The following is a 24,963-nucleotide window of genomic DNA, read 5'->3' as shown; positions in this document are numbered from 1 at the left end:
AAAAATGTCTTGAGGAAGGGGAGCACAGGTGCCTTTTACTGTTTCACACTCAGGCACCTTATGGGGCTTATGGCCAGCAGTGGGGGAGACCAGGATGATAGTGGGATGGAATTTGTCAAAGGAGCCTGCATTTTCCCTCTTCTCACATGGCATCACGTGGACTGGGTTCTAAGCCAGGTTCCACCACTTACTGGCTGGTAGGCCTCGAGTTAAGATACTTCTGCCTCCAGTCTCAGTCTCCCCATTATCAAATGAGATAGCATCTGCCTTCCAAGGTTGCTAATAGGCCCAGCCCTCCATCCTCAGCCGTCCCCACCCCTGTCTGACCCTCAGAACCAGAAGGATTCGCCTCTCAGTCCACTGACTTCCCTGTGCAGTCGGGAAACCTGAGGCCAAAGAAGGGCAGAGCCTTCCTGAGCCCCTTGGTAGGCTGGTGTAAGTGGGTGGGTAGGAGAGAGTGGGACGAGCAGGTGAGGGACCCGGGTGGGCAGTGACTCCGTGGCCCCACCCTCCCGCAGCCTGGATGGGGTGCCCTTCCTCATGCACGACGCCACCCTGCGGCGCACCACCAACGTGGAGGAGGAGTTTCCGGAGCTCGCCCGCAGGCCCGCCTCCATGCTCAACTGGACCATCCTGCAGAGGCTCAACGCCGGCCAGTGGTTCCTGAAGGTCTGGCAGCACCTGTCCCAGTCCTAGGCATGGAAAGCATGGGCGGGAGTCCACGAGAGGACCGGGGGCCGCCCGCCGCCCAGCCGACCCTCACACGCCCAGCTTCCTTGACTCACAGCCAGGCTGGTTGGCGGCTTCCTTGGCGCATGCCACTGCAGCCCAGATATCGTGGCTATCACTGCTCGTTCTGGTTCTGCCTCCCCTACCAGAAGAAGCTGATGGTGATGGTAATAGTTAAAGCTGTTAACACTGTAAAACCCTAAACAAAGTCGGTTCTCTCATCTGAAATGCTACTAAAGGAGAAACGTACTGCGGTCTGGGAAATAATCTAAAAAAATCATTCTTTTGGTAAGCAGACTGGGATAGAGAGGTTAAGGTTGGGTTAATCGAGAGTCCCCACGGGGCCACAGCCTTCGGTTTGCCTGACTTGCACACACCAGCAGACACTGGCAGCTCAGGGGTCTCCAAGTTCCATTGCCACGAAGGCATGTGGAGGCCCCATAGGACTGGTGAGGCCACCATGTGTGTCCCTATCTCTGATAGACGGACCCGTTCTGGACAGCCAGCTCCCTGTCACCCTCCGACCACAGGGAGGCCCAAAACCAGTCCATCTGCAGACTAGTGGAGCTCTTGGAGCTGGCCAAGGGCAATGCCACGCTGCTGCTCAACCTGCGTGACCCGCCGCGGGAGCACCCCTACCGCAGTAACTTCCTCAACATCACGCTGGAGGCCCTTCTGAGCTCAGGCTTCCCCCAGCACCAGGTGAGCCCCTGAAGCGCACCCAGCCCCTCCCCTAGGGAGCCCCTCCCCTAGGGAGCCCCTCCCCTAGGGAGCCCCTCCCCTAGGGAGCCCCTCCCCTAGGGAGCCCCTCCCCTAGGGAGCCCCTCCCCTAGGGAGCCCCTCCCCTAGGGAGCCCCTCCCCTAGGGAGCCCCTCCCCTAGGGAGCCCCTCCGTCCCCTGGGAGCTCCACGGAGCCCTGTTCTGGCCTCAGGGAGACCAGGCCTGCCTGGAGTTTAGTTCCAGCTATAAACTCCTCTCCAGACCTCAAGTTTCTACATTAGTAAAATGAAGGTAGCATGCCCCACACCTCCCTGACAGGGTCACCGTGGGGACGAGAAAGAAACAAAGAGGTCCTTTAAAATATACAAAGGGCAGGAGCAGGGCCAGGTTCTTGGGAACACAGTACTCCCGTGAACTGCTGCCCACATCCTCCGGGTGTAATACTTGGGGATCAAAAGAATCTGATACCAACTATGGCAGCACAGTAGACGCTGGGGTCCATGTGCAGAGTAGTGGACGTTTGCGGGGTTATCGATCTTGTCCTGACTAGGGTCTGGAGGGAAAACTCCCTGAGGTGTCGCCAGAGCAGTTCCTAGCCTTGGCTGGGACCACATCCTCTGGAGATGGTCCAGAGGACCACCTTATTACCTGTAGGCTTTCACTGTGTGCCAGGTCCCGCCTCTTTTAACCCCTCCAGGTGCTCCCGGAGGGATAGACACCGTTCCCCATTTATAGAAGAGAAATCAGAGGCTGCCTCTCTCCTGCCTGTAGGTTCTGTGGCTGCCCAACAGGCAGAGGCCCTTAGTGAGAAAGGTGGCTCCCGGCTTCCAGCAGATGTCAGGCTCCAAGGAGGCGGCCGCCAGCCTGAGGAGAGGCCACATCCAGCGGCTGAACCTGCGCTACACTCAGGTGTCCCGCCAGGAGCTCAGGTGCCTACCCTACCCAGCCAGGCTCACCCAGAGGACTGGACACGCGGGCTCCGGGCTCAGAGAGGAGAGGTGGAGAGCATCAGGCAGACCTGGGCTTGTGTGTGAGCTTGGCCCTCTGGGACCAGAGGTTCCTTCCACCAGTTGTGAGCATGGTATGAGGGTGTGAAGGACCAAGCTTTACAGGCTTCCCGCATGGGCCCGAGGGCTGACCGGCCTCTGTCGCTGCCCCACAGGGACTATGCGTCCTGGAACCTGAGTGTGAACCTCTACACGGTCAATGCTCCATGGCTCTTCTCCCTGCTGTGGTGCGCAGGGGTCCCGTCCGTCACCTCCGACAACTCCCACACCTTGTACCAGGTGCCTTCCCCACTCTGGATCATGGTGAGTTGGAGGATTATTGGGGGTCTGAGAGCTGCCTGTGACTCCTAGGAGGGAGGAGCAGGCTCCACACCTGTGGCTCTCTCTGGAGGGAACACTTTGGGGGACATGAGGAAGATTCTTCTGACCTAAGGTCATGAGATACTGGGAGGTGGGAGGAGCCTGGGCCTGAGCCAAATGGGAAAAACACCAAGAGCCCTAGAGAAATAAACAACTACTTGAGTTTTCTTTTGGTTTTGAGGATTATTACATTTTGTTTTAAAGGAAGGAAAGTAATTGAGAAAAGAGGGCAACATGAGGGCAAGAATAGGAAACATTGAAATCTGCTCAGAGAGTATAGCCAATGAAACCAGATTTCAATTGGTCGAGCATCTGAAGACTGGCCCAAGTGCTAGTCTCAGCTCTGTCACCAGGGGTCTTGGGGAGCCCTTGGTCTCCATCCAACGCTCCCACTGCCACTTCCCTGAAGTCATGAAAGGCAGATGGAGGGTCTCATTATGGCTAAGACATTGCCAGTGTCAGTGAATCATTTAGGTTTTGGGAGGTTGTCTTTATCCACCCGCCCATTGTCCTTGAAAATCTCCAAAGGCTCAGCTCGGAATGAGATGGAGTAACTGATGGTGGCAGCAGCAGCTATGAGTACACTAATTTTCAGGCCGCAGGAGCTGACCAACAGCAGGAAGTGCATCTGGCCCGTCCTGGCCCCTCCACAGTTCACCTGAGATCACGGGGGTGTGGGGCCTGGCTGCTCTGCAGGCTTTGCCTTCCTAGGCACCTCTCTGGCCCCCTGGAGGGGAAGCTCCCACACTCCACAGCCTACAATGACACGTACCCTCCCATCCACATGATGCCACATCCATCCACACTCACCTGTGCACCTGCTCATCACATCACACCCTCTCACTCACCTATTTGTCTTTTGTATTTTGACTCTCGCGTTAAGCTCCCTTAAGCACATGAATCCTCTAGGTTTAGCACACACCACCACCTCTACTCTGACTACTGAATGGCTCTCTTTTATCCTACACACCCACACACACACCCCCCAAATCCCAGGGCTACAAAACATAATCTCAAGATCCCAAGCCCCTCCAGGTCCTCCTCTGCCCCTCTCTGAGGGTGACACGTGGTCCTCCTGTCCATGGGCCCTTGGTCTGGAGCCCTGGTCTGGACCAAGCATGACTGGAAGCTGGCCACGGGCCGTCTGTCCACAGCCCCCGGACGAGTACTGTCTCATGTGGGTCACCGCCGACCTGATCTCCTTCACCCTCATCATTGGCATCTTCGTAATCCAGAAGTGAGTAGGCCCCGACTGCCTTCCGTGGTCTTCCCTGCCCAAGACAGGCCAGTCCCCACCCCAGCCAGAGGGTGGGGTCCCATCCTCCTGAGCCCTTGGCCGGGAGACAGACATCCTGACCAGACCACCCTGTTCAGGGGAGAAGGAGGCCTCCCAGTGGCCCCCAGCCCGTCCCCCTCAGCCAGAGCCCAGTGGCTTCTGGAATGAGCACCCAGCAGGGAGCCCAGAGCCAGGCTGGGTGGGGAGATTTGCTGTGTAAACTCTTTGGTGAGTTTCAGTTCCTCTCTGGGCTGGTCTCCCCACTCCCCCCGTATCACCCAGGGCCTGGGTTCCCACAGCTCCCGTGCCAGCTCCCCTCCACCCTTCAGGATGACACCTGGGGTGGTGGTCGCAGTGGGAGTGGGCTGGTCCCTGGGGGGTTTTACTCTTGACTGACATTCTCTCTCTGCCCCATACTGCTCTGATCCGGCGCATGCCCTCCTCTCTCCCCTCTCCCCTCTCTCTGCTGCACTCTTGGCATCTCACAGCTATCACTTGATCAGGTAATTCCGGTGTGGTCCTCCTCCTCCTGTTCCTCTTTCTCCCTCTTCCTCACCACCCCCTTCTCCACTTCTGTCTGAAAGCCTGGCTCTCGCAGAGCCCTAGGCCCAGGTCCCCCTCCCAGGCCCGGCCCTGCCTGAAGCCTCCTCCCTTCCCTCCCTCCCCTCCTCTCCCCTGCAGCCCTCCCGCTCTCTCCCTATCTTCATGTGTGTCCCCCTGCTCTCTCTTCCTCCCGCAGACATTTCCTTGCAGGTTGCTGACCTGGCCTCTCTCAGCACCAAAGTGTCTCCCTCTGTGGAGCCCCACGCCTCCTGCCACAGCCTGACACTTTGGGCGAGGCCTTCCCAACGTCCAGACCACAGCCTACCAAGTTCTGTCTCTCCCTGACCACCTGTTGCCCTCCCGTCTCCCAGTTTGCCTTTTCCATCACTCACTGTTTATCTTTCTCTCTTACCTCTTTGACTTTCTGTCTCTGACTCTGACCCTACCCCTCTCCCCTATATGCACCGTCTTCCCTGCTCTCCCCTGGGAGGACACCCCAGTGGTTGAGCTTCCTGTCCTAGATGTACCTCGCTGCAGAGACCCGGGCCTGACACTTCCCTCCTGGGTTTAATGTTGATTTGCAAGATGAGAAGTCCCCCTTGGTCAGGTGCCTCCTAGGTCAGGCACCTTCACTGACCAGCTTCTAGGAGGAGGAGCCCGGGGCTCCCTGACTGTGGGACTGAGCCCAGAGAAGGGCCGTTTACCTGGGATTTCCACCATCCTCTCCGTTGGCAGATGTCCACCCGTGCTGGCTGGTGCTGTGCTGGGCCTGTGACAAGGAGTCGGGTCTTCCGCCCGGAGCCCCAGGGTGCTCCGTGGGCATGCTGGGCCACTCGCGATACCGTCAGGGCGACATGATTGTCTTCCTGGGGGTCAGGCTAGGCCTGATGGAGGAGAGGACCCTGGGGGAGATCATTTCCCCGGGGGCCTCATTTTTCCCTTCATTCACTCAATAGTTCTTATAGCACCCACCACACAGCAGGCATGGGGGTTGGTGCCAGGCACGCAGTGATAAATGAGACCCTGCTGCTGTTCTCGAGCACGTGTAGGGCGGCCAGCCCAGCCAGAGCACAGGCTGCCTTCCCCTCTGCCTCCTGCTTTCCCCGTGTATGTCTGCTCTCTTCATCCACCTGTCTACCTGTCCATCTGTCTGTCCATTTCGGCTGCGCTGATCCCATCTGGAAACAATTGATTTCTCGTGGAGTCTGGGCTCCGTCCACCCACTCCAGCAGGGCTTAGGGCCCCGGGGGAGTTGGGTTTTGTTTCCAAGCTGATCCCCGCTTACCTGAGTGGGGGTGGGGGTCCAGTGAGTCCTCTCTTAGATTTCAGGAAAAATCTCTGTTCAGAGGCCAGGGATTTGGGGCTAATTCAGAGGAACTGTAACAACCAAAACTGTGCTCTGGGCCAGACCAAAGAAACTGAGTTCTCCTGGCTCCACCTGGTCCCTGCACACCCCATGCAGCCCCACCTCAACCCATTCAATTAATTTTGCCCCCACCTTGTCCCAGCCATTAGAGGGATAACACTCCAGCCTGCCCCTTCCTGTTAGGGGATATGCACCCAACTCTTCCAGGGCTGTAAGAATGGAGCAGCAGTAGGCCCCACCCCAAGTCACTCCAGCACCCTTGCCTGATCCCCCCGTGAAGACAAGATCCCCGCTGTCTCCCGTCTCCTCCTTCCTTTCCTTCACTTCCTCTCTGGGGTTCCTCACTGGCTTCACTCAGCCTGGTCCTGATGGTGGGGCTATAGGTGACATTAGCTGGGACTCCCCAGGGCTGGTTTGTACCCCAGGGCAGGTCATCAGGTATGCCTGTTAAGCCTGCGCCCCTAAATTTGTCCTATCCAAAGAGAGCCAGGTGTATAATTGGGGGCACCTGAGACATAACTAACCAACCCCTAAGCATCCTCCTGGGCAAGGGGAGCGGATGTAGCATTCTGGAAGTAAGAGGGCTGGAGATCCGTGGCTGAGAGTCAGTAGACTCTGATCAGGCCCCAGCTCTGCCCTTCTCTAGGCTTCAGATTCCCCATCTACACAGTCAGACAAGATTCCTGCTGGTCTCTCGGGCCAGTTCCAGAGAGTCTGTGGAAGTGGGCATGATCCCTGCTCCAAGGAAGGGTGGGGAAGGACCTGATGCCCATGGGGCCGTCTCTGCAGGTGGCGCCTGGGTGGCATCCGGAGCTACAACCCCGAGCAGATCATGCTGAGTGCCGCAGTGCGCCGGACCAGCCGGGACGTCAGCATCATGAAGGAGAAGCTCATCTTCTCAGGTGTGCAACTCCGCAGACAGGTTGAGACAGGCTCTGGGCTCTGTTCTCTGCACCCCGCAGGTCCACACGGGTGTGTATACATATATGTCACATGCAGCATGTACAGATAGGCACATGGCACAGATATACGTATACCCACCTGGTTTCATGTCACCGTGACATGGAAGCACAGATACACCTACACACACACACACCCCCCTCCACCTGCAGCCATCAGCTCCAGGTTCTGTGGCTCAGTGTCAGCCCCAGGGGTGGTGGGCTAGGGTGACATGCTGGGGTTGGGGGAGGAGTCTGCTTTGAAGGTCCATCCTGCCATATGCCTGGTTCATACAGGAACCCCACAAATGTTGATTTCCCCCCCTGCTTGCTGCCTGTTGACATTCCCAGACTGAAGGAGGAAGCAGCTGTACAAACAAATCCATGGAGAATTAGATATAACAGATGGGGATGCAAGGAGGAGAGGGGTTCAGCACTCCCTGGGACAGTGAGGAAGGTTTCAGGCCCACTTTGTGCGGAGTGATGTTGTTGAAATGGAGAGGAATGATAGGAGGGGCCTGGGTGATGGGTTTGAGGTGAGGGCTGGGCAAGCAGAAGGAAGGAAGGGTACTCCAGGCAGGAACAGCATGTGTTCAGAGGCAGCGAGGAAGGCCTACTTGCTGGGCACCAAGAACTCCAGGTCATTCCGCACGGCTTGAAGGGAGGGCCTCTGGCTGATTCACCCCAAGGCGGCGCTGGTGAGGCACTTGGGCCTGAGTGTGTGGTCAGGAGCTTGGGCTTTGTTCTGGAAGCAGAGGAGGGTCACAGATAGGTTTGCCTTTGTTACAGTAGGGCTGTAGCCAAGTACCACGCACTGGGCGGCTTAAAAACCGAGATGTATCATCTCACAGTTCAGAATGCTGAGTCCATGATCAAGGTGTCAACAGGGCTGGGAGGGAAAGATCTGGTCCTGGCCTCTCCCCTTGCCTCGCGGATGCATCTCTGTGTTTGAACTCTCTTCTTTGCAAGGACACCAGTCTGCTCTAATGACCTCACCTTAACTAATTACATCTGCTGTGACCTTATTTCCAAAGAGGGTCACATGCAGAGTGTAGGAATATAGGAATTTGAGGGGAACGCAATTCAACCTCTTTTTTTTGAGGAGGGGGAGGCACACCATACAGCTTATGGGATCTTAGTTCCCTGACCAGGGATTGAACCCATGCCTCCCTGCAGTGGAAGCATGGAGACCTAACCACTGGACTGCCAGGGAAGTCCCCACAATTAAATCCCTAACAAGTGCGGAGGGTGGTGAGTTAGAACGGGAAGCTGAAGGCAAGGAAAGCAATAATTCAGATGGGAATCGTGGGCATGGAAATGGGAGAGGGAGAGGTAATTACAAGCCAGATGGCCCTGGATTCAAACCCCAGCTTATGCCCCTAGCTGTGTGAACAAGAATATGTTACCTAACCTACCTCAGCATCAGACATCTCATCTGTAAAATGGGCTAGGTTCCCCTCACAGAGTATTTGTGAGGGTTAGTGCCATGCCTCGCTCAGAGGGGTGCTTGGTAAATGCTGCTTGAATGAACCTGGACCCAGAGAGGGTGGTTGTGGTTTTAGATGGGCGGGGGTGGGGGTGGCTCCAACAACTGTGTGAACATCCATTCATTCAGTCACTCCTTTATTTATCCTTCTTTCAAGGCATGGCAGGCACTGCTCAAGGTGCTTAGGATATACAGATTCTTGCCTTTGGGGTACTTGATTCCTCCTCAGTTCAGTTCAGTCGCTCAGTCATGTCCGACTCTTTGCAACCCCATGAATCGCAGCATGCCAGGCCTCCCTGTCCATCACCAGCTCCCAGAGTTCACCAAAACTCATGTCCATTGAGTCGGTGATGCCATCCAGCCATCTCATCCTCTGTCGTCCCCTTCTCCTCCTGCCCCCAATCCCTCCCAGCATTAGAGTCTTTTCCAATGAGTCAGCTCTTCGCATGAGGTGGCCAAAGTATTGGAGTTTCAGCTTTAGCATCAGTCCTTCCAAAGAACACCCAGGACTGATCTCCTTTAGGATGGACTGGTTGGATCTCCTTGCAGTCCATGGGACTCTCAAGAGTCTTCTCCAACACCACAGTTCAAAAGCATCAATTCTTCAGTGCTCAGCCTTCTTCACAGTCCAACTTTCACATCCATACATGACCCCTGGAAAAACCATAGCCTTGACTAGATGGACCTTTGTTGGCAAAGTAATGTCTCTGCTTTTCAATATGCTATCTAGGTTGGTCATAACTTTCCTTCCAAGGAGTAAGTGTCTTTTAATTTCATGGCTGCAGTCACCATCTGCAGTGATTTTGGAGCCCAAAAAAATAGTCTGACACTGTTTCCACTGTTTCCCCATCTATTTCCCATGAAGTGATGGGACCAGATGCCATGATCTTAGTTTTTTGAATGTTGAGCTTTAAGCCAACTTTTTCACGCTCCTCTTTCACCTTCATCAAGAGGCTTTTTAGTTCCTCTTCACTTTCTGCCATAAGGGGGGTATCATCTGCATATCTGAGGTTATTGATATTTCTCCCGGCAATCTTGATTCCAGCTTGTACTTCTTCCAGCCCAGCATTTCTCATGATATACTCTGCATAGAAGTTAAATAAGCAGGGTGACAATATACAGCCTTGATGTACTCCTTTTCCTATTTGGAACCAGTCTGTTATTCCATGTCCAGTTCTAACTGTTGCTTCCTGACCTGCATATAGGTTTCTCAAGAGGCAGGTCAGGTGGTCTGGTATTCCCATCTCTTTCAGAATTTTCCACAGTTTATTGTGATTCACACAGTCAAAGGCTTTGGCATAGTCAATAAAGCAGAAATAGATGTTTTTCTGGAACTCTCTTCCTTTTTCCATGATCCAGCGGATGTTGGCAATTTGATCTCTGGTTCCTCTGCCTTTTCTAAAACCAGCTTGAACATCTGGAAGTTCATGGTTCACGTACTGCTGAAGCCTGGCTTGCAGAGTTTTGAGCATTACTTTACTAGCATGTGAGATGAATGCAATTGTGCGGTAGTTTGAGCATTCTTTGGCATTGCCTTTCTTTGGGATTGGAATGAAAACTGACCTTTTCCAGTCCTGTGGCCACTGCTGAGTTTTCCAAATTTGCTGGCATATTGAGTGCAGCACTTTCACAGCACCACCTTTCAGGGTTTGAAATAGCTCAACTGGAATTCCATCACCTCCACTAGCTTTGTTCATAGTGATGCTTTCTAAGGCCCACTTGACTTCACATTCCAGGATGTCTGGCTCTAGGTGAGTGATCACACCATCATGATTATCTGGGTCGTGAAGATCTTTTTTGTACAGTTCTTCTGTGTATTCTTGCCACCTCTTCTTAATATCTTCTGCTTTTGTTAGGTCTCTACCATTTCTGTTATTCCTCCTACCCTCACTCAAAAATCCTCCTCCTGGGAGCCTTTCCTGAGCACCAGAGCTGGGTTGGAGGGCCTACCCTAGTGTCCCGCAGCTCTCGGCAACACTGAGGAGCTCCTGGAAGGAGGAGCCGGAACAGGGCATCTGGGATCCTCAGGCTCCTCAGGCTGTACTTGACTCAGAGAAGCCAGAAGGGGTAGGTAGAATGAACGGAAGGCAGGAGGCCAGCACTTAGGCCTGTCAGATTCTGCACCCCACCCCTCACCTCTCCTGCAGTGCCAAAGGCCGTTCACTTAGCACCTTCTAGGTGCTGGCCCTGAGGAGTCAACCACAGGTCTTACCCTCTGCCCATTCCTGGTTGAGAAGTTCTCTCTAGAGACCGTCAGCCCCACCCAGGCACCTGGAGTCCCCTTGGGCAGGCTTCGCTCCCCTCAGCAGCCCTTTTCTGAGGCTCTGCTGTGCGTCCAGCACTGCACCAGGCACTGGGAACACCGATGCCCAGACCTCATCCGTGTACTTGAAGTGCTCCAGCTGAAGGGGGCCACAGGTGGACAGTGCAGGTGATGGAGCAGGGGGAGCAGCAGGGGGCAGGGGGAGGAGGCCCCCTCCCAGCCTGGGGGCAGCAACAGAAATGAGAAGAATTCAGCCAGATTTTAAGAAAAGGAGGTGATGTTGGGAGGTCGTGGCCAGGAGACAGGCCAATATGTGCAAAGCCCCAAGGAGAGTAAATACACGGGTGCCACGCTCAGGAGGGTGCAGGTAGTTCTGTGGCTTGAGGGTGGAGTTCCAGGGGAGAGGAGACTGAGGTGCATCAGAGTGTTTGCAGAGACTGAGAAGGGCCTTGAATGCCAGACTCACACACCAATACCACACCTGAAACCTGAGGTTGCATCAGCCTCCAAGTGCCTGCTCGGGAGTTGCTGCAGGCCACGCCTCCCCACCGCATCTGCCAGCTCTCTTTATTTGCCCCCTCTCCTCCCTGCACTCACATCTTCCCTCCCTGTGGCCCAACAGAGATCAGCGATGGCATGGAGGTCTCCGATGAGCTCTCTGTGTGTTCGGACAACAGTTATGACACGTATGCCAACAGCGCCACCACCCCGGTGGCCCCACGAGGGAGCGGCAGCCGTGCCAAGACCCTCACAGACCGGAGTGGGCGTTAGCTGAAGACCCGTCTGTCCAGCTGTACCTCGTGTGGAGACCAGAGAAGCCCCCAGAGCTGGCAGAAGCATGCTCGGGGTGCTAAGTCCACAGGCTCCTCATTGGCTCCGGTCCCTTGTCAGCCATAGCCTCTCTTGGAGGGGCTCCCCTCTAGCCTCTCAGATGCCCCTGCAGGCCTGGGGCTCCTTTTTCTGGGAAGTTTGGGGCCCAGGGCCCAGGGCCCAGGGCCTGGTCCACTCCTTGAGGCCCTCCTTTGCATCCTTACCTGGAAGCTTTGGGGGGTCACTGGGCTGTGCCATGCCCCCTGCAGCAGCAGAGGATGTGGAGCCTGCGTGTGCCCACGTGTGTCTGTTCTCCTGTCTGTGCTGTGAGGAAACCGCCTTCCCGGTGATTCTCCTGCCTCAAGGGGCTGGGCTGGGCCTCTGCCCCAGCACCTCCGCTCTTCCATCAGTCTCAAAGCACAAAGAAGCTCGGCCCAGGAGGAATGCCTGCTCCAGTGGCGGGAACACTTGTCTTCCCCAACCAGCCTCCCGCTGATGCTGGCCATGTCCCCCAGGAGCCGCTGGAGATAGCAAGAGCAGGCTCAGGGCTGCTGGATCCACACCCAGGAGAGATCCACAGACTGACATGACCTCAGGTTCCCACGTCAGTGGCCAAGAGCAGGGGCCACCTGGGAAAAGTGTTCAGGCATGGTTGATGGTGGGTGTATGACCAAGGAGGCCTGCAGTGGAGGGAGCCTGAGGGGCCTTGGCCAGGATGATTAAAGCTGCCATCTTGACACGTCTCATCTCTGAATTATCGGTGGGAGGGTGGGGACAGAGCCTGCAGGGTTTGGGATTCAGGTCCCATGACTGAGGAAGAACCATTCTCGGAAGTGAATGGGAGAGTGGCAGAGTGGTGGGCCCCTTCCCCGCCTCACATGGCACTAGGGCTTCCTTAAGAGGCCTGGGTTCGGGGGGGGCCAGTGCCCCATCCTGTGGTGGGGGAGACAGTCTTGGAGAGGTAAAGTGACCGTCCCTGGCCACACAGCTTAGTACAGCAGAGCTAGAACCCCACCCTGGCTGTGGACCTTCCGTAACCAGCTGGGAACAGTAAGGCAGATGGGGTGGGCTCCTGGGCCCACTGTAGGCCTGGGCAGTGGGACTAGCAGTCACATGAAGGGTTTCTGAGCTCCTGGTCTATGGAGGAACAGGCCCTTAGGAGACGCCTCTCCCCAACGGCAGAGGTTTGGCTTTGACTGAAGAGGCCCACTCCCATTCCTGGCACGGGGAGGCACCTGGGCTGAAAGCCAAAATACAACTCCTGGGACCACAGACGTCCTTGTCTTTCAGTCCTCGGACCCCTGCCCTCTGCCCTCCCTGGGAAGATGTCTGTAACTCCCATATTTGTCCTAAGAGTCTGCATGGTCTGGGGTGTGTCCTAAGGGGGAACGGGGAGGCTGAACCCCAGTTCCAGCATTAAATAAACATGGTGCTTCGTGGGAACCAAGGGGCGTGTCTCTTCTCCAAATGGGGGCCTGCTGAATAGAATTCTTGGGGTCTGGAGGCTTCATTCAGAAAAAGAAATCCCTCCCAACGCTGGAAGCCAGACTGGGCCCCTACACTAACCTCTAGGACCGTCCCTCTGGAAACTGTCGGGGGACTCTCCCTCCTTTCCCCTTTTCAAACATCTTCCTGGGGCAGAGGTCAGCTCCAGCTTTCCTTGGGCATGAGGAAATGAGTGAGACCTGGACTGTCTGGGTCAGCAGTGGGGCACGCTGCCGTACCCAAACGCCCCAATAACCTCCTCTCCAGTGTCTGGCAGGCCTGCCCAGGAAAGCAGAATCAATCTTTCATGCCAGCCCCCTCCTGTCCAGTCAGTGCCCCTAGGTCCACTGGGCAGCATGTTCCAGGCTCCTGGCCACACTTGGGCAACTTGAGTTAACCTAGAGCCTTCAGGAGCAGGGAGAGGGCCTGGGAGTGCTGAGTGGAGCAGCCAGTCAGCATCCCACTCTCACCAGGGCCCTACACTGGACCCCTGCACCCCCCAACACAGAGGCAGTCTGGCTGCCTCCCCTCACCCCAAACAATGGGAAGATGGAGGCCATCCCCCTGCTAGGCAGATGGCTGGGCCCTTCTCCTCCCTCAGCTGAACCTGTGCTCAACCCTGGCTCCTGTCCCTTGACCTGGGGGGTTACTGAGAAGCCCATCTTCCCAGTGCCCTCCTCGTAACCTCCTCCTGTCTGTGGAGGACAGCCTGACTGCCCTTCACAGGGAAACAGGAGACAGGGCCCCTCCCTCCAGCCATCTCCACAGACCCACTCCTCTCTTGCTACCTTGGACCTTACTGGGTGAGGCCTGTCCAGGCTGAGCCTACCCTCCCCCTCTCCAGAGCCCTCCCTGGACCCTCTGTCCCCAGTATAATGGTGCCGGAATCTCTCACATCCTTTAACATAGAGCAACACGTACAATCCTTTCTTAGGGGGAAGCAGGATACACCATTCCCTGGAGCAGAGTCCCTGGAACAGACTCCCCCAGGCCTCAGGACATATGCTTAGCCACTGATGCCTCCCATTACAATTCCTTCCACTAACTCAGCCTGCCTGAGCCTTGCTGGGGCGGGTTCCAACAGGATCCCAGGTTCACCCACTCCACTCCACATGGCACATGGCTTTCACAAACCCCTCTTGATTTCACAGCACCCCGGTAAGACAAAGCCAGAACCACAACTAGACTACCAATCCTGCTGAAATGAAGAGCTGAGGCTAAGGCAGTAATCTGCCTGGAGCTGCACGCAGAATCCCGGCAGAGCCAGGGCCAGGTCCCAGGTGTCCTGCCCCATCCAGGTTCTTGTCAAGGCAACCTCCCCCGAGTCTGCTGCCCTCTTCCATAAAGGCAACCCCCCCTTGCCTGCCCCAAAGACACCAGGCCCAATGGCCTTTCATAGAGGCAGCAAATGATCAGACACCAACCCAGGGCGCCACCTCTCTCTGGCTCCAGGACTCCAGGCCGGCCCAGAGCTGCCTTGTTCTCTCCCCCATACCGCCACGCCTGCCTGACTGTACTCCAAGGGCGGGTACCTGGTTGAATGAAAGCCATCTCAGCTCATACCATACCACAGACCCAGGGACCATACGCTGTCCATACACGCAGTCCACGAGACACAGCCCCCTGTTGTATGCAGACAGACCCCTGTCACAGAGATAAACAATCACACAGAGATGCAGACAAAGACAGGGACATGCAATGCCTGTAACCAGATACACAAAGTCCCACAATGACATGTCTGCTGTAAAGCAGGAACACAGACACTGCACAGAGTCACAGAGGCAGGAGGAAAACCTAGACCTCTAAGCTGTGCAGTCACATTCTTAGTCACATCTGCCCCAATGCCACACAGTCACCACATCCCCATGCACTCCCACACGCACATACAAGTACCCTGGAACACCTGCCTGCACACACACACCCTCACATCCACGTATCACTCGAGGGCACAACCAGCGCCAGATCACCCCCAGTCTGGGCACATGGATCCCAGAGTTGCACAGTCGATCCTACACCTACTCCTGGCTCCTCCCTTCTCCCTCTCCCAGTGCTGGTCCAAGAGCAGAACAAAAGCCCAGTGTCCCCTCCTCCCCTTCCCCCTTAACTCTCCCCTCCCCACCCACCCCCCCTCGACCGGCGTCCATCCCCTTTGTCCTCCTGCAGCTGAGCCTGAGCGGGAGTCCAGGCAGAGTGGCAGGGACATTGCGCCCAGGCTGCCAGGCGTGCAGGCGGCAGGACAAACAGGAGTGGTCCGTGCAGGAGCAGCGGCGCAGAGTGCCCAGGAGAGGTCATGGCCAGGTAAGTGCCAGGTACAACTGGGGACTTAGGTGGCAGCGCTGCCCTGGCTGTGTGGTGTCTACAAGTCTGAGTGTGTGTGTGTAGGTGTGGGTGTGAGTGTGAAAGAGAGGGTGACATGTCAACTTCTAGGGGCTGGGTACCTCAGTCTGTGTCAGGACCCTCAGTTTGAGATGCCTAGACTCTTAGCTGGGATGAGAGAAAACTGAATCAAGCCCTGCCCAGGGAACCCTACCTTTCATGCTCCAATGGGGTGTTCTTCAGCCCCCAGATGGGAAATCCCTAGGGTGGAAACTCGGTCTGATGTGTCAGTGTGTTCTAAGTGCCCAGTGCCGTAAACAGTAGGAGAATGAATGAAGAAAACACTGCTGCACTTCCCCCAAGGGGACTCCCTCCCTCTCCCCTTGTGCCAGGATGTCTCTGCAGAGAGAAATCCCTCCTGACGCTGATGAGATCTGCCTTCTTGGATCTCAGCTCAGAGTGGCTGCCTTCTCCACCACTGGAGAGCAGAATGAGGGCAGCGTGCTCCCACGACCCTTCCCAGCTCCTACCAGTGTCCTGGGCTGCTCCTGAGACATGCCCCCACTTTGGCAAGTGTGGCTGAGCCACAGGGCATGCAGAGTCTAGAGCCAGGCGGGTTCAGGGCTCAGCCCCTCTACTTGGGCAAAGTAGTTAACTTGCTGGGACCCTGCCCACCATGAAGCTCATTTCCTTTGATGCTAAGACAGGGGATCCGCTAGCAAGGATGGACCAGGCATAAACAGTGAAAGCCAGACTGACTACTAAGCAAGATCTGACTCCCAGCGCAAAGCAGGCTCAGAGGAGGCGCGGCAGCTGGGATCAGAAGAATGGAGGGAGGGGTAAGGAGCAGAGAGCAGACCTCTGCTCCCCTAGAGTAAGTGGCCACATAAAGGAGTGAGCCCCCTGTCCCCGGAGGTATGCAAGCAGAGGCTGCATGTTCATAGTGGCCAAATCATAACCAATTCGTTACAGCCCTTCAGGCTATAGAATGCTTTCACAGACACCCCTCCTTTGATCCTCACAGCAACCTCTGAAGGGCAGGTTCCATCTATGTGACTGTTTCCTCGTGACAAACTTAAGAAAAGGAAGACTCTAAAGAAACTTCAGGTTTTTGAGGATCAAATGAAATTATGTACATAAAAGCAACTAACATATGTGATGTGCTCCCTTCCTCCTGGGTAAAACTATGTAAGGAAACATTTGTTGAGTTGGTACTATAAACCTAGCACTTCTCATACATTCCATTTAACAGTCACCAGGTAACAAACACTGCACAAAGGAGACATTTATGACCCTGTTTCAGATGAGGAAACTAAAGGGGAGGTGTTGCACAGGTCGCACAGCGAGCGAGTCAGTGGCAGAGGCAGGATCAGCACCTGGATTAGTCCTTAGAGCCAGTGTTTCCACCGCCACCCACAGGGCTTCCTAGAGAACAGAGAACTTACTAGAAAGAGGGTCAACTTCCCTCTCAGGCTGGGCTCTTACCTCACGCCTTCTTTCCCTCTGGGTCTTTGCACAGGCTGTTCTCTCAGCTGGAGACTTCCTCCCTCCCACTCCTTTTCCTTCACCTGGCTAATTCTATCTATTCTTCTGTCACCTCTCAAGGATGCCTTCTCTGACTCCCCTCCAACTGGGTGCAGTGCCCCTTCTTAGCTCCCCTAATGCTCTGTATTTCCTCATGGGATCCCACCTCAATGGAAGCTCCAGGAGGGCAAGGACAATCTTGTTCACTGCCTTTCACAGACAAGAGCTCTCAATAAACACCAGCTCAATACATTCACTCGACCTTGAGCAGACACTAACTGAGGACCTACTATGGGCCAGATCCTGTACTCTCGGAGGAGGGGCAGATACTAACTAGAATAATCAGGGTGTGGTTAACTGGGAGCACCTACAGAGATCCCTAGGTGAGCAGATGGGATGAAGAGAGGGGGTCAGTGCCTACTTTCTCCAAACTCGTTGACCAAAGGCTGCAGCTCCTGTCAGAGGGCTCTCATACAGGTATTTTGTATAGTTTCCAATAACCTCCCAGCTCTCTGCCTTTAGACCTTGGAGAGGTCAAGTCTCCCGGCTGTTGGTAGCCACGTGGCACTGCTTTATCCTTTGTAGGAGTCCCAAAGCACTGTCTATGCTTTCATAAATCCTTCCTTTATTAGAGTCTTCTTAAATTACCCCAGTTAAAAGCATGCCATCTGTCCCCTGCTGAGACTGACAGGGAAAAGCTTAGTGAGCCTGAAGCACAGAAAGAGCAATATGGCTGAAGTGGGTAAGTGGGGCAGGAGATGGTACAACTACGGGTCTAGCCCGTTGGGTAGGCAGGGACTAGCTCTTTGAGACCATTTGGAATCTCTATGGGTAGATGGAAGGGAGTGTGGCTGCATGAATGGGGGGGAACACATGTTAAGATAGTGTGCGCCTGCCTGAGTAAACTAGTGAACTAAAGAAGGAATGATGGAAGAGGGGCCTCTTGTCCTCTGGCAGGGCCCCAGCCAGGTGGATTTGCCGACGCTGTCTGTGTTTTTTGCCCGGCAGGATGCTGAAGGGCCCAGTGTTGGAGGAGTCGGAGTGGGGCTCCGAGGCGCCATGCGCGGGGTCCTGCCACGCGCAGCGTGTCCTGCAGACCCTGAACGCATATCGGCGGAGCGGCATCCTCACCGACGTAGTGCTGCGAGCCGGTGGCCGCGACTTCCCATGCCACCGCGCGGCGCTTAGCGCGGGCAGTGCCTACTTCCGCAGCTTGTTCGCGGCCGGGAGGCCAGAGCGTGGCCTGGCCGTGGTGCCCGTGGTGCCCGAGGCGCCAGGCCCCGCCGGGACAGCGGTGGCCACGGCCCTGGCCGTAGTGCTCGACTACGTGTACTGCGCGGGCGTGCGGTTGCACGCGGAGGACGAGGCGGCCGCGGTGCTGGCGCTGGCTGAGCGGCTGGGCGTGGCGGGCCTGCGTGAGGCCTGTGCGCGCTTCCTCGAGGGTCGCCTGCGCGCCGCTAACAGCCTAGCGCTGCGCCGCGTGGCCGCGGCCTTCTCCCTCGCCTCTCTGGCTGAGCGCTGCGGCCGCGTGCTGCGCCAGGCGTTCGCCGAAGTGGCGCGCCACGCTGACTTCTTGGAGCTGACGCCTGACGAGGTGGCAGCGCTGCTGGCAGACCCGGCGCTGGGCGTGGCGCACGAGGAGGCCGTGTTCGAGGCGGCCATGCGCTGGGTGCGCCACGACGCGCCGGCCCGCCGCGGCCAGCTGCGCCGCCTGCTGGAGCACGTGCGACTGCCCCTTTTGGCGCCCGCCTACTTTCTGGAGAAGGTGGAGGCCGATGAGTTGCTGCAGGCGTGCAGCGAGTGCCGCCCGCTGCTGCTAGAGGCCCGCACCTGTTTCATCCTGGGCCGCGAGTCTGGCGCACTTCGAGCCCGGCCGCGGAGGTATGCCTCCCGCCCCTTGCCCCCTGCCCTGGCTTACTCAGGCTTTCTTCAGCCACTCGCACAATCCTCCACCATCCTTTAATCCTATCGCTTGATCATGCCTCTTGAATGAGATTCAGTCATACATTCAACAGACATTTCATAGACTTGATTCTGGGCCCTTGAAAAATTATCATGTACAAACTGTCTTGTGTAGTCTCAGGAGTGATTTGGCGACACCCGTTAACCTCAGGGAGTGCGGTCTAGTAAGGGGTTAAAATAGGCTGTGCCTGGGGAAAAAATGAAAGAGGCATACTCCCACCCCTGGAACATCAGACCAAAGACTTTGGGTGGAGTAGTCAGGATGGTCTGTTGCTCTCACGGGAATAAGGGACAGTCTGTCTTACTCATCAGTGTATCTCTAACAGTAAGCTCAGGGCCTGGAACAAGAGTACAAGATGTTCAGTATTTGTCAAAGGAATTAGGTAGGAATTGGCTAAAGGGTTTGGAAATTCTGGTGGAGTCAGAAGTCTGAGGGGTCAGTGGGAGGGGAGAATGCTTTGCTAAAAGGGTGTGTACCTTGGTTCAGTGGATTTCGTGATTAGGGGATGGGTTTAGGAGATGGTTATAGGAGGAGGGACACAGCAAAATTACTCCCCGATGGAGGTCAAGAGAATGGGCTTGAATTCTAGCTCTGTTACTTTCAGCTATATAACCTTTGGAAAGCCAAAGTCAAGTAAAGAAGATAACTTTTCTAAGTAAGGGTGAGGGCTTTGTAAGCATTCTTTTCCTGTAACTTAGAGATCAGCAAAATGGGGTCAGGAGTAATGATCAACCTCAGTAGCCATAGGGGAGGTTGAAAGTGGTAGAGTCAACATGGGGAGGGTGGGGAGCAGAAGGGCAGCAGGACCGCACAGTGCAGTCGATGAGAGGGTGAAAAGGCTGAAACTTGGGTGTAGCTTAACCAGATTTGGGTGTGTCCCCATGCCAGATTCATGGACCTAGCTGAAATGATCGTGGTCATCGGTGGTTGTGACCGAAAGGGGCTCCTGAAGCTGCCCTTCACCGATGCCTACCATCCAGACAGCCAGCGCTGGACCCGGCTGCCCAGCTTGCCCGGCTATGCTCGCTCAGAGTTCGCAACGTGTACTCTCCGCAATGACATCTATGTTTCTGGTGAGGGCAGAGGCCATAAATGGAGTCCCACAGGACTGGCTCATCATTTTGCGCCCTCCGTTTTTCCTCCAACCAGATCCTTTTGATAACCTACAGTTGTTGATACTGTAGAGGTGGGCTTCCCTCATAGCTCAGTCGGTAAAGAATCTGCCTGCAATGCAGGAGACCTGGGTTCAATCCCTGGGTCGGGAAGATCCTCTGGAGAAGGAAATGGCAACCCACTCCAGTATTCTTGCCTGGAAATGCCATGGACAGAGGAGCCTGGTGGGCTCCGGTCCATGGGGCCGCAAGAGTCGGACACGACTTAGTGACTAAACCACCACCGCCATACTGTAGAGGTACTGCAGAGCCAATCACTGGTGTGACTCCACCCTTTATTCAGCTGTGTTTACTTCAATTCAGATTAGTATTAACCACTTCTCTTTATCTAGCCTACCATGTGCTGTGCATTATGCTATGCAGCTTATATTAGTTAATTCCCATGACAACACAATTTTACAGGGAGTCAACAATTTCCCTGTTGTCATGGCACAATGGCAAAGATCGATTTGATACCAATGGACTGTGTCCTCCCTGAGATTTGGGCCCTAGAGGTTCAGAGAATAAAACACAGCCCCTGCTCTCCTGGAGTGCCCTGGGGATAGGGGATAGCAAGAGGGCCTGGGGACAACAGCTGCTTCTCTCCCCCTAGGAGGCCACATCAACAGCCGTGATGTCTGGATGTTCAGCTCACATCTGCACACCTGGATCAAGGTGGCCTCGCTGCACAGGGGCAGGTGGAGACACAAGATGGCGGTGGTGCAGGGGCAGGTAGGGACACCTCGCTGCTGCTGCCCTGGGCCCAAGGCAGAGAGCTGTGGCCTTCTGGGGGAGGGCCCTCTAGGATCCTCTCTTTTTAAGAAGGGATCTGCTGCTGCTGCTAAGTTGCTTCAGTCGTGTCCGACTCTGTGCGACCCCATAGATGGCAGCCCACCAGGCTCCCCCGTCCCTGGGATTCTCCAGGCAAGAACACAGGAGTGGGTTGCCATTTCCTTCTCCAATGCATGAAAGTGAAAAGTGAAAGTGAAGTCGCTCAGTCGTGTCCGACTCTTTGGGACCCCATGGACTGCAGCCTACCAGGCTCCTCCGCCCATGGGATTTTCCAGGCAAGAGTACTGGAGTGGGGTGCCATTGCCTTGGGCACGTAAAAGAAAAAGAACTTGCTCCAAGTTGCTTAATAATGGTAATGCTAATAAAAATAGTAATGACAGTACAGTCTGGTAGTCAGGTAGTCGAGGGTGTGAGCTCTGGGGTCAAAGAACCTAGGTTTGAATCTTGACTCTGCCACTTAAGACCAACCAAAAAAAAAAAACAAAAACCTGCCAATTATCTTTGTAAGTTACACCCCAAATTCAGAAATGCAAATAAAATGGATCAGTTAAGTTAGGTGGTAAACCTTTAAGAAATTACTATTTTTATAGTAACTTTTATAGCTGTCCATAAGCATTAACTTGGTGCCAGTTATTTTGCAGATCTTATACACATTCAGTACCCATCCTAGAAACCAGTCTCCATTAATAGAGGAAAATCTAAGGGAGGATCGGTAATGGCCGGGGCATAGGTGGAGCCAGGAGCTGGGATGCTCCCTGGGTGGGACAGTTTCTCCACACCCAGCCTGCGGCTGTGAGGCGGAGATGCAGACAGCCTTGACTCAAGGTGACCTCCTCATCCACAGCTGTTCGTCGTGGGCGGCTTCGATGGCCTGCGGCGACTGCGCAGCGTGGAACGCTACGATCCCTTCTCTAACACCTGGGCGTCCGCGGCCCCGCTCCTCGAGGCAGTAAGCTCAGCCGCTGTGGCCCCCTGCGCCGGCCGGCTCTACGTGATCGGGGGCGCTGGGCAGGATGGCGTCAGCACCAACAAGGTGGGCCAGCAGAGGGCGGGGGAGGCCTGCTGTGTGCCAGGAGCCGAGCTACCTCTTTCATGGCCTTGTCCGTTTTCTTGATTTCATCGACAACACTGAGTCATCCTCCCCATATCTCAGGCAAGGAAATGAATTCAGAAAAAGGACCCCAAGGTCACACAGTAGGTCTGGACCTAAATGTTTGGCCTAGTGCTATATGGGTTTCAAAGATTTAAAAAATTAAGCGAGGGCAATGGTAATTAAAATGCTCTTCCTCCATTCGAAAATAGAATACACTTATTATTGCAAATTTAGAAAACAGAAATAGAAACCATAATCTCATCAGGTAAGGATAACTACTGCTATTAATATTTGGTACATTGCCTTCGGGGCTTCCTCTGAATTAACTTTTGCTTTTCTGTCTCAATTTTATGTTCCACTAGTAAAATTTTCTATCCTGCTTTTTCTTCTTCAAAGTATTATAAGTACTTCCTACATGCATAGAAACTCTTCGCAGCCATCATTTCGATGTCTGTGTGATAGTCTACTGGGTGGCTGAATCATAGTCTATCAAATTTTCCATCTATCAAAAAATGTACACATTTTGTACATTTAGGCTTTTTGTGAACGAAACATTGTGGCAGCTTCCTCCCTGCCCTGATGGCCTCATAGGAATGTGGCCCTAAAATCTAACTTTCCAAAACTAGGGCTCTCACCGTATTTCAGTCCCACTCCCAGCACACCTTCCTGGCGTGCCTCTGGGCTGGCTCAGGGAGTGCTCTTTAGCACCTTCTTGTGCAGCAGTTCGAACATTCAGAAAGTGTGGAGGGCATAAACACCTGTGGGCCTAGGCCGCCTATGGACAGCTACAGGAACGGGGGCGACAAGACACCCCAGCTAGAACCTTGTCACTACCTCACTGCACCAGAAAGGAGAGAGGGTTGACAGTTTATGCAGCCAGGAATGCTTCTCCACAGGGGACCTGCTCTGAGAACCCTCTACAGCACTAATGCAGACAGTACTTCTACCTCCTGGGATACAGACCACTTCCTGGACCTTCAAAGATGAGAACACTTTTAACAACAGGAGTCCAGGGAGAGGGGCTAGAATGTGGAACCAGGCAGAGCACGCTTGAGGGGAGGGACCCAAGCTCAGAACTGGTGGACACAGGCAAATGTGCTGAATGAGCACCCCCAACAGAGAGGAGTGAGAGGTGTGGGCAGCGGGGCAGTTAGGGGCTGAGGCCTCACAACGCCACTCCGCCCCTCAGGTGCAGTGCTTTGATTCCAAGGAGGACCAGTGGAGCCTGCGGTCACCAGCTCCCTTCTCACAGCGGTGCCTTGACGCTGTCTCCCTGGAGAACACCATCTATGTGGTTGGCGGCCTTATGAGCAAAATCTTCACCTATGACCCTGGCACAGATGTCTGGGGGGAGGCAGCTGTCCTCCCCAGCCCTGTGGTAAGTGGATGCTCCTGGGTACAGCCCTGGCACTGGTTCCATTGAGGAGGATCTGGATCTCAGAGGTAGTGAGTCTTGTGTCTGACTCCATGTTAGGTGGTTTTACATGTTCTCTAGTTTAGTCCTTACAATGATAATCAGCCTTGGGCTTCAAAGGTAAGGAGACTGGCCTTAGAGAGCTTGAGGCCAGCAGCAAGGCCACATGAAGCAGAACTTGGAATCCCAGCCCCGAAGTGCTGTAGCTTTGGATGGGGAGCTTGGTCTCAGTGGCCCTGCAGTCTCTCCTCTTGGTAGGCCACTACCTGGTAGCTTCTTGTGGGAGGAGGAAGGAGGCGGAGAGGGGACTTGCTAAGTTCCCTTGCCTCATTGGTATTGGAGAAGGGAGGTGCTAGGCCCTGGATGCTCCACCTCTGCATTCCTTGCCCCCCTTCACTGTTCGGTTCCCTCTCCAAAGCTCCTGAGAGTATCTAGGGATGTGGATTGGTGGTCCTTGCCAGTTCTGATCTCCAGTAATTCTAGGAGCCTAAGATTTCTGGCTTCTCTGAGATCCAAAGATGGTGGTGGTGGTAATTACTGTTATTGGAGTGCTTACTATATTCCAGGCACATGTAAAATGCTTTACGTGCTTTATCTCATTAAATTAAAGGAACGTTATGAAGAAGGTACTGTTATTCTTCTTACTTTGCAAGTGAGGAAACTGAGGCCCAGAGAGGTGAAATGACTTGTCTAAGATCATTCATTTAGTAAAGGTCAGGCCAGAGCTTGAAGTCAGGTCCATCCAATTCCTACTTCTCTACCATCCAGACTGTCTGCTCATACTCTGTGGGTCAAGGTTTTGTTGTCTGGCCTAGCCAGCTAGGGACAGAGGGAACCCCTGGCCGGACCACATAGCTAATCATCTTTCTGTCTGTCCACCCAGGAGAGCTGTGGCGTGACTGTGTGTGATGGGAAAGTCCACATCCTCGGCGGGCGGGATGATCACGGGGAAAGCACCGACAGGGTCTTCACCTTTGACCCCAGCAGTGGGCAGGTGGAGGCCCAGCCATCCCTGCAGCGCTGCACGAGCTCCCATGGCTGCGTCACCATCGTCCAGAGCCGGGGCAGGTGACTCATACTTGAGGCAGGAGGTGGGGGGGAGGGAGAACTCAGGCTCACCACTGCTCCCCTTCTGGCACCTCCATGTAAACAGCGTCTTAACTTACTGCCCCTTTTCTTGTAGAAATAAAACCTTCTTCAAAGGTCGAGTCTGTGTTCCAGCTCAAGCCTCCTTTGCCTGGAGAAGTAATGCCCAATATCTGCTCCCTGCTATGTCTCTTTACAAAGCACTTCAGCACTTCATGTTACTTCATTTACCTTCATAATAACAGTGTGGACATTTAAAGAATCATGAAATATTTTATGCACAAAAAGAAATATATTTGTACAGTTTAAAAATTATAATAAAATAAATATCTGTGTTCCCACAACCTAACTTAAGAAATAGATCATTACAAATGCCTTTGTAGGTCCCCCTGTCTATTTCCCAATCCATCCCTTCCCACGTTCCTCCCAGGAATAGTCACTATTCTTGTATTTCAGATTGTGCTGTGCTAAGTCACTTCTGTTGTGTCTGACCCTTTGTGACCCTATGGACTGTAGCCCACCAGGCTCTTCTGTCCATGGGATTCTCCAGACAAGAATACTGGAGTAGGTTGCCATGCCCTCCTCCAGGGGATCTTCCAGACCTAAGGATCAAACCTGCATCTTTTATGTCTCTTGCATAA

General features: G+C 54.6%; 2 protein-coding genes across 6 annotated transcripts in view; both read left to right on the top strand.

Moving 5' to 3' along the window:
- The window catches only part of GDPD5 (glycerophosphodiester phosphodiesterase domain containing 5), a 90,935-nt gene extending 78,703 nt beyond the window's left edge, over positions 1–12,232 (top strand). For all 3 annotated transcript variants that reach the window (XM_055549107.1, XM_055549105.1, XM_055549106.1), the window contains 7 exons: positions 519–669; positions 1,213–1,431; positions 2,221–2,378; positions 2,612–2,759; positions 3,971–4,053; positions 6,791–6,903; positions 11,311–12,232. In XM_055549107.1, the coding sequence (XP_055405082.1) occupies positions 519–669; positions 1,213–1,431; positions 2,221–2,378; positions 2,612–2,759; positions 3,971–4,053; positions 6,791–6,903; positions 11,311–11,459 (1,021 nt within the window). In that variant the 3' untranslated portion in view covers positions 11,460–12,232. The remainder of the gene's footprint in view (positions 1–518; positions 670–1,212; positions 1,432–2,220; positions 2,379–2,611; positions 2,760–3,970; positions 4,054–6,790; positions 6,904–11,310) is intronic.
- Positions 12,233–17,596: 5,364 nt separating this feature from the next.
- Positions 17,597–24,680, top strand: KLHL35 (kelch like family member 35). 3 transcript variants are annotated; one of them, XM_055549102.1, is made up of 7 exons: positions 17,597–18,704; positions 19,675–19,859; positions 20,551–20,669; positions 21,574–21,678; positions 23,012–23,200; positions 24,120–24,304; positions 24,420–24,680. In XM_055549102.1, exons 1-7 carry the CDS (start codon positions 17,833–17,835, stop codon positions 24,559–24,561), a joined length of 1,797 nt encoding a protein of 598 aa, XP_055405077.1. In that variant the 5' UTR covers positions 17,597–17,832; the 3' UTR covers positions 24,562–24,680. The 3 variants fall into 3 exon arrangements, with proteins under 3 accessions (XP_055405077.1, XP_055405078.1, XP_055405076.1); XM_055549101.1 differs by having other exon boundaries at positions 17,618–18,704; positions 21,574–21,762; XM_055549103.1 differs by lacking the exon at positions 24,420–24,680 and having other exon boundaries at positions 17,608–18,704; positions 21,574–21,762; positions 24,120–24,318.
- Positions 24,681–24,963: the final 283 nt, after the last annotated feature.

Source organism: Bubalus kerabau, chromosome 15 (genome assembly GCF_029407905.1).
Source record: "Bubalus kerabau isolate K-KA32 ecotype Philippines breed swamp buffalo chromosome 15, PCC_UOA_SB_1v2, whole genome shotgun sequence".
NCBI lineage: Eukaryota > Metazoa > Chordata > Mammalia > Artiodactyla > Bovidae > Bubalus > Bubalus kerabau.
This window is presented reverse-complemented; position numbering and strand designations above follow the sequence as displayed.